The sequence below is a fragment of the Netta rufina genome (genome assembly GCF_964035555.1).
Source record: "Netta rufina genome assembly, chromosome: 3".
Taxonomy (NCBI): Eukaryota; Metazoa; Chordata; class Aves; order Anseriformes; family Anatidae; genus Netta; species Netta rufina.
This window is the reverse complement of record NC_140125.1, coordinates 35542812-35556637: the sequence shown is the minus strand read 5'-3', so window position 1 is coordinate 35556637 and position 13826 is coordinate 35542812. Positions and strand designations below refer to the sequence as shown.

Here is a 13826-nt window from a genome sequence, read left to right as displayed (position 1 = left end):
AGAGTTAATCAAAAAAAAAAAAAAAAAAAAAAAAAAAAACAAAGAATGCACAAGAGGCTCAGAGGTACTACTAATGCTGTAAAATGCATCTGGGAAGAAAGCAAACACAGCATAGGTATATTCCCTGGGGTGGAATACACCAGAGAACTGAGGACAGCAAAGCAGAGCCCTTGGGATTTATAGCCCTACCTTGGCATGCTTTGTATGGGGAGCAGGAGATACCCTGGAGGATCCGCGGCAGGAGCAGCACCAGCCTAGTGTTAAGGATGGCAGCAAGCACTGCTCCAGGCTAGGGAGATTTTTTCCCCAAAGAGATGCTGATTCCAGCATTTCAGAATCACAAACTAGCATTTTTATGCTTTTATTCTTTAATTATTTTTTTACAGTTCTCCTATGAAGACCAATTAAACAGAGAGAAGACAGACAGTGGACAGATTTCATCCCGTCATTGTAGCTTAGCCCCTGCTTCCCCATCTTCCAGCAGTTCTCACTTTGCAGAGTGCTTGGTGCTGTTTCCCTAACGTGTTTATAGCAGCCCTACAGGGCTCCCTCTCCCCACGCAGACACCACACGTGCTGGCTCTCCCTTGCCCATCCCAATTCCCTCTGCTTGGCTCCTGTGTGCCTTATCTCATCACCTCGGGTCAGACCCTTGCCCTGGGCCTGTGCTGGGCTGTGTCAGTGCCTCCCCAGCTCAGCAGGGCACAGCAGCACCGCAGGAGTACCCCTGTGCTCCCAGCTCCTCGATGCAGCCCTGTGCTGCAGTTATAATTCCCTGGGTTTCCCATCCCTGCTGCAGTGCTACAGAGGCTTTCCCCTTCCCAACTCTCTTGCAGCACTCCAGGTCACCCATTGTCTTTAAGGTGCCCCCTTTTTTTTTTTTTTTTTTTTTTTTTTCCTTTTTCCTTCCTGCTTTCTATTCCCACTCCCTTTTAGTAAGCAATAACAAGGGTAATGCTGCAGCAAAGCTTCCAGCTGGGCTGCCCTTGCTTCCATGTGTGTGCATGGGGAGGGAGGAAGGAAGAGATCAAACTTGGAGGCATTCGTGGCTGTTGTGCTGCAAAGAAAATGAGCAAGAAAGAGGTGACCGAAATGTCAGGCCACATGCTCAAGAGATCACCGGGAACCACAGATAGTTGCATCATCTCCGAGAAGAAATAAATGACAGCCTGCACCAGATTATAGCATGAAAACATTGACACAAAGAGAATTAATGTCCTTGTAACTGGACCTTGGCCTCACACACTTCTTCAATCGTCTCTTGCCTGGTGACATTGTGCCGGGTATGATTTGCTCTCTTTGAACACCACATCCGTCCCGGAGACTGTCTACCTCAACGTAGCTGTGAAATATAGGTGATGTAGTGCGTATAAATATTGCAGGGAGACAGGGCTCATTTGACAAGTCGGGGCTTGAGAAGGGACTGGAGACGCTGACTCCCAGCCGGAAGGATGGGACAAATCTGTTCTGCAGAAACGGCCTGTGGGGAAGGAAGGCATCCCTTAGCCGTCCCTTTTGACAGGCAGAATCACCGCAGGGCGCGGGTTCTTGATGACAAGTGGGTTGCTTACAAGTGTGTCGGGAAGGCTGGCTCACTGTTGTGCTTGGAAACTCTATTGTTCTGACTGTTATGATTTATGAGGACTCAACAAATAATTATTAATTACCTTATTTAGCAAATGCAACGGTGTACTGAGGCTTTGGCACAATCTTTTTTTTTTTTTTTTTTTTTCACTCAGAGTATCCATTGACAGGTGACAGCTTTTTCTAATTATTTATTATCCAGTTATTTTCCCTTCATTTCAATGGACCACTCACATTCTCACTTTATGTGCATTTTTTAATTTTTATTTCTTCAAACTATTCCTTAATTGGATGAGTTCAAAACTACTTTTGGCACCAATACTATTATTTGCTAAGAGAAAGCTGGGTTGTTTCACATACTTTGGCAGTTTACTTTGAAATTCATTTTTCATGAGCATTTGTGCCAAGGAAACATGAGCATGTGCATTGAAAGTTAGCACCAAAAAAAAAAAAAAGGGTGTGAAGCATACATTTCTGGGATTTTTTTTTAAAGACTTGTTATCCAGATCTGTAATTCAGAGTCATTCAAACTCCGAGGCATTATTTCATAATCAAATGAGAATCCCCGAAAAAAAAATACTAGAAAGGCTATGAAGCGCCCCCAAAATATCCTTATCTTAAAATGAAGAGTAGAAAAAAATGAGACTCATGTCTCACTGTTTTTTTTATCACCACGCAGCTTCCTGGATCTGCAAACATCTCCTTGCCTTGTTTCCTTGCGCTGCTGCCAGCCTGCTTTGTGCAGATGGGGACAGTTTTACTTTCCCTCCTCAGTGTCAGCTCCTGCTTCTCCCCATGCCCTGGCAAAGGGGCTGCTCCTCCTGTCCTCCCAGTGCCACCCTCCTTCTGCCTACAGACCCTATAGCCGTGTTGCCAGCACCCACCGTGGGAAGTATCACATCCTTCTCAATGAAGGGCTTATTGAATTAAAAATAAATAATAATTAATATAAAAATAATAATCATAAACTTGCTCACACCAGACACCTTTGTAAGGTCTTTCCCCATGCCATCATCTTTGGGAAGGACAGCTCGGAGCGTGAAGCCCATGGTTTCTTGGCAAGCGTTGCCTTAGATTGGCTGGGGAGGAGGATTAAAAAAAAAAAAAAAAAAAAAAAAAAAAAAAAAAGCAGTTTCAGACTCTTCAGACTCACGGCATCCTTACAGAAGAGGAGATAGGGTCCGGCAGGGTCCAAGGGAAAGGGAATTCCTCTTGCCTTGCCTGGAGGATGCTTGTCAGGGGGGTGATGCTGCCCTGTCCCTAACGCTGCCTTCCCTCTGCTGCCTTTCGGTACCGCTTTTCTCTGCCGCTGAGCACCGTTTACAATAGAAATAACTGCTTCGTAATTAGCGGCTATATCTATTAATTGCTTGTTTGTTAGAGCATGACTTAGCAGCCAGCCGCTCTCTGGGCCGTATCTCTCAATTACTGCTATTTTTCATTATTTTTTTTTTCTTTAATTACATTTTTATCCAGGTAGCGACACGCTCGCGTTGCGAACCGCCGCCCGCCGGGAGATGCTTTCTTCGGGTGCCGGGGGGAAAGGGGGGGACACCGCCGAGCCCCCACCCCAGCAGGCACAGGGCAGCACCCGCAGCCCTCCTGGAGGGGGGCACAAACTTCTCCTTGGCAAACCTTACCCCCCCCCCAAAAAAAAAAATCCAAGCCAGGAGAAGCCCCCCCGTCCCCGTCCCCACCACCCCCGAGCCCCGTTCCCCAGCACCGGGCTTTTCTCAACGCGCATCCCGCCCGGGGAGAAGCCGACCTTGCCGGGAGCATCCTGAGGATGGAGGGACCCGGGGCTGGCGGCTGATTTCTCCGCCCGGAGCGAGCCCCCTTTCCTCCCCAGCCCTGCGGTGTCGCCTCTAATTGGGCCGGGGCTCGGGGAGGCTCGGGGAATTGGGCAGGAGGCAGGGCTCTGCCGGAGCACGGCTGCTTTAATTGGCTCGGATTTTTTATATATTTATTTATTTATTTATTTATTTTATTTATTTATTTTTTAAACCGAAGGGGAATGGAATGGTGAAGAGGGGAGGGGAAAATAAATAAATAAATAAATAAATAATTGGCAAGCCAAAGGGGAAGGAAAACGCGGCGTGCTGGGCAGAGCTGGCAGGCAGGGCTGAGGCGAGCCCGGGGCTCGGTGCCCCCGGACGCCCCGTGGGGGGGGGCAGCGGAGCGGAGCCCCCCGGGGCCGCCAGGGGAGCGGGGACGCCGCCGGCAACTTCGTGCTGGGGACGGTCGCCTTTCGGGGCGAGCACCCGGCCGGGAGTAAGCCAACTTCTTGCAGCTCCTCCATCCTCCTCGGCGGCTCCCTTCCAGCTGCAGCCCCCGCTGCTTGCCCGGGGGGGCTCCGGCAGCCGTCGGGGGGGGAGCAGCGCGGATCTCCCCCCGGCTGCAAAGCGCCTGCGAGGCGGGAGGAGCCGGAGAGCAGCGGGGGAGAAGCAGCCGGCAGAGCCCTGCACGCAACACCGGGGAAAGTTTTGAAGGGAGAAGGAGCTGGCAGGCTGGGGAGGAGGAGAGGAGAGCCGGGCTGAGCTGCTTGGCGCCTGCTGGGGCTGCTCCTCGCTCGCTTCTCCCTTCAGGCTGGCTGGGGCGATGCAGTGCAGCTGGGGGAGCTCCTGGGAGACGCTTTAAAAAAAAAAAATAAATTAAAAAATAATAATAATCCTGGATTTGATTAATTACAACAATCTCCTCCCCAGAAGATCTGGAGAAGAGGATACCTAGCCCTCCCTCCGCCTTTCAGCAGCTGGCTCCTCGCCCCCCTTCTCCCCCCCCCCCATTTTTTTTTCCTCTCTTTTTTTTCTCTCCACCTCCTTCTCCTTTCCCCCATTCGCTCGTGGGGCTGCGGCCAGAGCCTCGTCGGGAGGAGGGCGGGCGACGACTCTCCCAAGTTGGCCCCAGTTGGCAGCACTTCGGGCAGCCCAGGACTCCGGGCAGCGCTCGGCGGCTCCCCCTGCACAAAGGAAACCCCTTCGCTGGGGGGGGGCAGCGCTGGGCTGGCCCGGACCCCGCTCCTGCTCCTGCCCCTGCGGGCTGCCCACTGCCCTGCTTCTTTTCCTGGGCATCCTCGAGCATCCTTGCGAAGGGAGAAGCGGCTCTCCGCTTTCCTACCCTCCCTGCCTCCTTCTCTTTTCCCATTCATTTTTTTTCCTCTCTCTCTCTTTTTTTTTTTTTTCCTTTTTTTCTTGTTGCTTTTTAATTTTTATCCCCAGGCGGCTCTGGCGGGGGGGTCCCTTCCTCCGCCGGTGTCCGGAGCGGGGCGCATGGGGCGGCGTTTCGGGAGGTTTTCGCCCGCTCCTCGCTCCCCCGCCGGATGCTGCCTGGGCTCTTTTGGCTGTTTTTCTTCGCCGGCGATGAAGGCGCTGCCTTGAAGATGGAGATGATCTGTTTTTTATTCCTGTCTCTGGTGCCAGCCTACAGCAGGGGACAGGGGGTTTACGGTAAGGGGCGGCATCGCGGTGGCTGCTCGGAGGGAGGGAGGGGGGAGGCGAGGGCGCAGGGCGGCGGCGATGGGATCAAAGTTAAAAAGCACCTGCAGGAGAAAGTAAATGACGCTGCCAAAGCTCGCCGCAGCCCGAGCGGAGAGGTTTACGCAGCGAAAGGCTTCCCGGAGCCTGTGGCTTCTCCCTAATTCCTCCCCGTAACCCCCGGCCGCCCCGGGGCTGGTGGACGCGATGCCGGCAGGGGTGGATGGATGCTGCCCCTTCCCCTGCACGGTGCCGGCACGGCTCGGCTCGGCTGCCCTCCGTGCTGCCCTGCCCCAAATCATGCCCCCCTCCCCGATCCCCAGGGCGACCCCCGCCGGGCTCCCCCCTCTCCCTGGGGGCTGCCCTTGCGCCCTGGTGAACTTTGCCCCGAGCTGACGTGGAGCTGCTTGGGGGTTACTTTGATTTTTATATTATTTCTCCGACCGTGGTGGTGCTTATTTCCCCCCACCCCGTCTCGTTCAGAGGCAGGGTGGCAAATGGCAAGCCCAGTGCAGCAGAGGAGGGTGGGGGGCAGCGGCTGGGGACCCCCCGCGCCCCCTCCGAGCACCAGCCCTGGGTGGGATGCGCGTGAGCCAACCCCCAGCCCCCCCTCTGAATTCTGCCTTTCCAACGTCTGCATTTCCAACGCACTGGGGAAAAAAAATAAATAAATAAAAGCAACCCCCAAGACTTGCCTCTCCTAACAAGCCGGCTTTATCTTGGCTTGCGACTCAGTTGTGCGTTGCTGTAAAGTCCTTCTGGAAGGCATGCCTCTGCCTCTAACAAGCCCGGCTCTCTGAGCTCTGAAGAGAGACCCCAGTGAGAGAAGCCAGCCCCCTCCTCCCCCTTTTTAACAGCACGCAGCCAGTCTCTTGTGTGAGCCCTGGCAAAGATCAGTTCAGTCTCCCTGGCTATGGGTAAGTCTTTGTAGGTCACTTTTTAATGATGGATTTCTTTAATGGGAACAATCCCTCCTTTCTCTTTGAGGGCTGGGATGTTAATTTGAGTTTAGGTCTGCTTTGTAAAATAACCATTTTTTAATGGAGGGAGTTTTGCTTCTTTTTCTCCTTCTTCCTCCTAGTACATTTTCTTGCAGTCCGCATGTCCAGAGGAAAATTGCAGGGAAATGAAGAGCAGAATGAGTTTGTGGTACAGAAACCTAGTCAAGGCAGGTTATTTAATCCTTTAAACCAGGCAATGTGTTTCTAGCTGAACTTTCTTAATTTTGCCTTAATGTGCTTGCTGCTGAGTAGCTGATGCTGTAGAACAGCCTCTTTGCTCAGGAGCGTAGCAAGAGGGACAGAGCTTACACCTGGTTTACCTAAATGTGCCTGAGGAGCCTGGCTGTTGTGGGCTTTTTCATTTACTTCCACGAACTTGCATTTGTTAGAGATGCTGCTGAATTAGATCCTCAGGATAACTTACAGGTGGCTTTCTCTTTTTCTCTGAGAGAGACTGGAGAAGCAGCGTGCAAGAGAAAGCCCAGATAGACAGACATGCACTAAAATGACGGCATCTCTGAGTCAAAATGGTACTACTCCCATCTATTCTCTTACTTAACTACGCAGAGGAGAAACCCGCTCTCTCCCTCCTCTCCCCTCCCCTACGTCTTCCAACTATCTGTTGAGGCTGTCGGGAGTCTTTGCACGCAGCCATCCCCGAGCGCAGCCCAGAGCAGCGTGCCGTGGAAGCAGCACACCGCAAACTTCTGCGGTGACTAATAGTTTTCATTTTGTCTCTCCCAACCCTGCCTTCGGTCCCCCTATCTGCACTGATTTCGTGCTTTGTGCAGCCAGCGCTGTTTGGGTGGTAAATTGCTGTTATTGATGGCTCACGCAGGACTGGATTGATACCGTTATGTTTGCGAGGATAACTAAAGCAGGATTAAAAATCAGCCCTACTGCCCCGCTGCTTTGTCTGAAATGCTAGCCTCTCACCGTAGCTTTGAGCTGATCACACTTAGGTGTTCTGTGCTGTGAATGTTGGCCTCGTGTGGTGCTTTCCGTGGCACTTTTGGGAACTCAGGTATCATGGTTCAGGTCTATTTTTCTGCTTTTGAGGATTCATGGTGATGGGAATAGGGGGAGGCGTGTATATTGGTCTATAAATATATTTTACTTTAGTAAATCTGCTAAGATTAAATCAGATTAAACTAGATAAAGTATCCATGTGATGTACTCTTTAAATAATACACCCACATGGATGCACACAAAAGACCTCTGTCTAGGAGAGTGGAGTTGCTGGAGAGGTTTATTGAGATGAATGGTAAAAATAAAATGTGTGTAAGGGGGTTGCTGGGAAAGAAGCTTTCGCAGTGGAGGTGCGATTTAATTAGGAGTCAAGGTGCTTTTAGCCTGCTACCTGAAGAGGCTTGTTATATAAATTGGCATTTGTTGTAATGACTGAAGAGTGTCTGAAACCCTCTTCTCATTAGCTGATCCCATCCTTTCAGCCTTGTTTGCTGAAATAAGACAAAGATGGCCTGACACGGGAGGCAGTTCAGCAAGCTTAGCCTCTCGTGGTGCCCCATTTCCCAAACTCAGTGTGCGCCTGTCAGTCCCGGTGCATTACTGCTGCCGGTCAAGATAAGGAGCAAGCAGTAACCAATTTATAGGAAATGTCATAATTTGGAGGGAGAGAAGAAAAGAGGTAAGGGGGAAGGGGGTCCTGACCTCCCATGTTTCAAGTTATCGGTGCTTAAAGGCTATATATTAGACTGAAAGGGGAGGGTAGAGAGGGTTTCCAAAGGGAAGAGCACGCCTCTTGCTTCCTCGTCAGCCTTGCAGACTCCAGAACACACTTAGCTCTGATTCAGGGTGTGCCCAGGGCTGCTGCTTTGCTTACTCCATGTGTAGCCTATAATTAACATTTTGGGGGTGTCTGGCAGCTAGCCCAGTCCAGTCCAGATGATCAGCAGCAGCCTTTTTTTGGGGCAGGATAAAAGAGAGCGGGCTGTTTTGTCCCCTGCCTCTCATAATTCACCTGCTGAAAAGGCGTCTGAGAAGCCTTTCAGGAATGGTCATGGCAGTGTGCGATGAGGGGCTGCAACAAGGCAAGGGATGGGGAATAAAAGCTTGGGCTGGGCAGCAAGCAAAACTGCCTGGCACGGATATCAGGAGGCTTGGATGGGCTGCGGTGCTTAAAACTGGTGCGATACTTAAAACTGGTGTGAGTGAAGCACATACAGAGCAGTCCTGGCCTCTGAGTTTGGGGATAAATGGCCCCATAAAGCCCTTTCTTTAAAGAGACACCATCGCACTGAATCACCTGTGAGGTGCCGCTGCAGGCAGGCAGAAAATCTAGCGGGAGAATGTTTTCTTGTGCCTGCAACAGGGGAGTGTCATGGTAAAACATATCCTAGGTTTAGGCCATAAACATTCCCACTCTTTCATTTCATGTCCACATGACAAGATTTGTTTCCTGCTCCTCTTACCTGTGAAGTAAAAGCCTCTCCTCCTGGAGCTTTCAGTGCAGCATCGCCCAAGCGGGGTGTCTCAACTCACACGTGTCACTCTGCTGCCAGTTTCGGGGGGAGCAGGCACACCCTAGTGTTAACCTTGAGCTTGGTGGCATGGATCTGTCCCCCTCCCCTGCCTCTCACTAGCTGTTTTGCCAGCAGGAGCCTGGTGCCAGGCAAGGAGCTCCTCAGCTTCCTTGCTGTTATCCCAGTGCTCCCCATGCCCTCTGAAATGAGTGAGAAAATTGCTGGCTGAGGCAGCAACGGAGCTGGCTCCTGTCAGCCCCTTCTTGGCTGATCCTGCCTGGGAAAGGGAATGTACGAGCACAGCAGTACTCCAGACATCTATGTACGAGTGTGTATATGCATCTTTTATGTATAAAATATATGCAGACACACATCCTCCCCTGTGGGCTCAGCCATTTCTCCTTGTTGTCCAGCCCTGAAATCTGTGGTGACTCACTGTAGCCTTTCCATCACAGGTGTTTTGTAACTGGAGGGCCAGTTACAAAACTGGCCTAAAGACTGCCCTGCTCCAACATTTGCATGGTTCTCTGGCAGCTCTTTAAGTCCAAGGCATCAAATCTGGCCAGCCCTGTGCTCCGGCATGCTTTGGCATCCTCCAGCTGTAGTGTGTCAGACTCACACTCCTGACACCAGAGCCTTTGTTTTTAGGTCAGGTCAGTAGCTTCACACACCAGATAAACCCTCAATTGACTTTAATATGCAGTACTAGAAAACTGACATTATCCTCTTGACAGGTTGTTTGCAACTTTGCTGGTAGAAGTCAAAATATTTCACTATAGGTGTCACCAGAAACCACCATCCTATGCTAATTTTTGTGGGAACATGAAGACAGATGTTGAATAATTTGACATGAGCAGCATAGCTTTTAAAATGATCACCATGTCAGCTTTGCACTGGATTTATCTTTTTTTTTTTTTCTTTTTTTTTTTTTTCCCCTTCTTTTTAGTTATATATATTTCAGATGATTTTAAGAGATAGGGGAGGGAGATGCAGTAAGTGGCTCCCTGTAAGTGGAAAATGCAGCTGAGGATGGCCTTGGAGGTTTAATAGTCAGACAGCAATTCAGTAGTGGCAATGAGGGATGCTGTGCAGCTGGGACTGCTGTTCTTATTTTTAAATAACAAGACAGAGAGACTTCCATGCTGGAGACTCAGAGATCCTGTGACACTTCCCATCAGCCAGAAGCCTTAGTGTTTTGGCCATGTTTTGACTGGAGTTATTGCTGTTCTGCTTTCTGGAGTAGTGCGGTTTCAGGCTTCCACTCCCTCCCTCCATACACACTGCGCTCTTTTGGTTCATTAAGCATAGCTGATGCCTAAAAGTCTTGCCTGAGCAGCCATGGCTTGTTTGGTGAGGGAAGGACTGAGGGCTAGGGCAAAAATTGCAGTGTGACCAATTTCTATGTGCTGGCGAAAGCAGTAGAGCCAGGTGCATTTCTACTAGTGAAAGGCTGCCTGGCAGGGTGTGCTCTGCTCCTCTGGTGGAAGTCTTCTGAGCCCTACCTGCAAAAAGGTTTCTTTAGGTGGCATTAGGTAAGTCAGCAGCCTGTGTAGCTCTGCAGAGAGAGCTTAGTGGTGAAGTTCTCACCGTGGTGGATAAGTGTTGGTGGGTTTTGTGCCGAGGGATTGCTGCGTTGTGCCCGCAGAGGGGGCTGTGTTCTGCTGTGGAGAAGCTGGGTGTTCTCCTTGTGATGGGCTCCTTCCAGGCAAAATACAGTGGAAAATATAATTTTGGTCTCAGAGATGCAGCAGGTACCTGCGGCTGGTAATACCCTGGGAGTGTCTTTAGGCTATCCTGAGCAGCTGAGGTCTTATCAAAACTATTAAGAAAACTTTGTCTCTAATCTCAAGCAGTCAAGGTGGGCACATCAAGTGCTCCCATCCCGGCCACCTTCCGCTACTCATCAGCTGGGGCTTGAATTCAGACTGGGAAAACATCCCCCTGGCTTGTGGAGGAAGGATGAGAGGGCTGTAGGGTACCGGCACTGTGCAGCAGCAGGCAGACCAGGCAGGGCTCTGGGATCTACCAGAGACAACGATGTGCTGTGAAGAGGTGGGAGAAGGGAGTGCGTGTTTCATGTCCCTGTGCCCGTGTTTAATGGTGAGATCTCTCCTCTGTCGGGATCCAAAGCACTCGCTTTGAAAAGGAAAGAAAGCTTTCATCTGCCCTTTACTTGGGGGAAAGGGTTGAAGGAACAACAGAGGCTTATTTTTATAGCCAAGCGCTAGCTCAGTGTTTAAAAGAAGAAATTAAATGTGTGATACCCCATGGAGCTGGTGATCAAAAACCGCTGCATTAAAGATCTGGGAAAGAACTTGAGAACTGGAGCCAGGAAAGGGAAATCCCGGGCATCTCTGATCGTGGTGCAGCAAAAGCAGAGCCAAGAAGAGCTTTTACCAACAGGTCAGCCAGGCCACGACCTATTTGAAGGCTGAGCTATCAGGCCAACACCGGGGCTTTTCTTGGAGCAGAAGCTCCTGCCCGCTGCCCATGGAAAGGCAGCCCACAGGTCTCAGCCCAGCTGTGCCACATCTGGACAAGGGGATGGGGACGGGGCTCATCTAGCAGGGGGGCACAGGGCACATCTGGGTGGCAGGACTGTGCCCGGCAGGGGGAGGCATTTCAGCACCTGGGGGTGCCACAGCTTCACTGAAAGAAAAGCTGCTGGAGGTGGACCACTGGGGAATGACCCCACAGACATGTGTGGGGTCTGTTTTCTGGCATGGACACTGCAGCCACCCATGTGGGCTTGGGGAAAGGGCAGCCCCGTGCTCCCACCGGCTCTGTCCAGCGAGAGCAGTGCCCGGGTCGGAGCTGCTCCTTCCCTTTTGTCAGTGCTGGCCGCTCGCTTGCTTCTTCACAAATATCATTTATTTTAGGGTCTGAAACTCTGTCACGCAGTGTCCAAGCAGTTCATGATCCTATTTTTCTTTTCCCTTCCAGGAGTATCTCATTGTCAATTTCCCATAAAAGATCATATAATAAATAAGTGCAGGCATCTTAAACCCTGAGTTAGCTTTTCAGCCATTGTCTCCATCTCTTTTTTCTTCACGTACTTAGGTGATCAAGGGTTATGTGGTTTTTTTTCTTCTAACCAACAGGGTTAGAAGAATCTGAACAGTTATGAGGGAAGAGCGATCCTCATGCACGGCTTTCCTCTGGCAGGAGGAAAAAAGACAACAGCAAGGTGGCAGCTGGCTAGCAGTGCCCCTGATGCACCCAGGTGCTGTGGTGCTGCCATGAGGCAGCAGAGCTGAGGGTACCCCAGCAGAGGCTTGTATTGATGCTCATACATCAGATTTGGCTCTTGGGAAAGTGTGACTTAGGGCTTGGCTCACTGCACCGTTATCTCCTGAGCATCGTGGCTGCCTACAGGGAGCTCTTTGTACAGCAGTGCGTTGGCTATGTGATATCTCAGGTCAGCTTCTGATCGGTGATACTGTAAGTTTTAATGCCTAAACAGTCTGGTCCAGGTGAAGGGAGATGCCCGAAGTAAACAGGGAACTGGTAAAATACTACTGAACACAAATGATTATTTCTTTAAATTTCCTGCATGTTTTTCTAGACTAGGCACCAGCATATGCTTGTATGACTGCATCCCCAAAATCTTGGGAGTTTTATGGTCTCATAATGTGTAAACTCCTACGAGGAAGACGTTCCTTTGTACACTCCTGTGGAGCACGCTGTGTTCTCAGCATTGTGTTACTAATGAGCAGCAGTGCAGATGAAGTTATACATCTCAGTGGCTGCAGATGAGGCAGGACAGCCGTGGTGGCAGAATGGCCTGGTGGTTCAGTGTCACCTCTGCTGTCCTGTGAGCAGGTCATGGCTCGACCAGGCTGCAGACCTGCAAGGAGGGGAGGAAACAAGGGTTTCAAGCAGCAAGCATGGATCTATCTGGTCAGCCTCTCACTTTCCTGTTGCTCCTCTTGCTCGTGCTGCAAATCACTCGTGGAGGTGCTGTTGGCTGCTATCCTGCTGTACCTCGCGTAAGGGAGATCCCACAATGTACCAAAAAATCTGCCTGTGATGTGTTGGCTGATGGTGTCTCCGCTGCAAACTGCAGCGCAGGACAAATGGCATGCAGACACTTTTGCTGGGTTTTATGGAAGTGGAAATGATGGCAGGGTGAGGGTAGCAATTGACATAGGTGCAGTAAGGGCTGTAATTTCTGAAGAAAAATTAGCGCGTGTTGCATAAAAAAACAATATAACATTGAAAGCTAAAGTCAAGCTGTGAGAAAAGCTTTAGGATGTCTGCAGGTGGACATTTAAAACAAGAGGAGATGCTTGCTGTTGCTGCTCCAGTTTCAGAAGGAAATGGTCCTTCACTAATTGGCGCAAATTGTTTTAAGATAAATGTGGATGGGGAATCTTCTGCATCTCTTGTGTGCCTTCATGATGAAACAAAAAGGGAAAAGAAATGTGATTCAGACAGATGCTTGAGAAATGGCTTTTGAGATGTTTTTGAGAAATGGCAAAATGGCTTTTGCTTACAAACACTGTTGGAGTTATTGGTGTTTGTTCTATGCCCGCCACGGTGGGTAAAGGCACGTGTAGAATTACAGGGTGAAGGATGACTGTCTCTTGCTAGTTTAATAAATTGATTATTTCAACTCAGAGCACCCCTTGAAATAGTGGGGATGTGAGAAATCAAGGCTCACAGAAACAACCTGACCTCAGCAGGAGACAGCTTGGGATGTGTGACTGAACTCCCTGGCCAGGCAAGTGCACACATTTAGGATGTTAAGTGCTCCAGACCAGCTGAAAGCTTCCTCTGTGGTTGTTAGACCCTGAAAATCATCTCAGAGCACACGAGTAGGATTTCTTGTGAGTTTAGGTGTTTCCCGTCACTGTAATATCTATGAACTTCCACCTTTACACGGCCCCTGTTGCCTACAGTTATTCCACTCTGCCTGTGGGGAAATGAGACAGAGACTAAGTGATTTGTCCTTGGCAGAAAAGAGAATCGAACACCAGCAAAGTTTTAAACATCCTTTTCTATCCGGTAAAGTGCAGCTGGTATTAAGTGCGATCCCCGTGGCTGACAGATGCAAGGGAAATACATCCCCAAGAAGGAATAAGCCATTAAGAACAGGTATCTCAGAATTAAGCTTTTTTTTTTTTTTTTTTTTTTTTTTTTTAATTAAAAATGACAAAACCATGTTTGTTTTCCAGTACCAATTTAGCTCATCTTTGTTCACTTGTAAAGATTTATTTGGGGATATCTTTTAGGGTGTACCAGAGGCTGAGTCTTACTGTACAGCACTGGGGTATAAAGAGGGAA

The 13826-nt window shown here is 50.0% G+C and overlaps 1 protein-coding gene across 1 annotated transcript in view; it reads left to right on the top strand.

Annotated features, from left to right (window-relative positions):
- Positions 1–4902: 4902 nt before the first annotated feature.
- Positions 4903–13826, top strand: part of MDGA1 (MAM domain containing glycosylphosphatidylinositol anchor 1) — a gene marked incomplete at both ends in the record, with an annotated part of 132612 nt that continues 123688 nt past the window's right edge. Inside the window, one exon of the mRNA XM_084285241.1 lies at positions 4903–5029. Coding sequence (XP_084141367.1) covers positions 4903–5029 — 127 coding nt within the window. The remainder of the gene's footprint in view (positions 5030–13826) is intronic.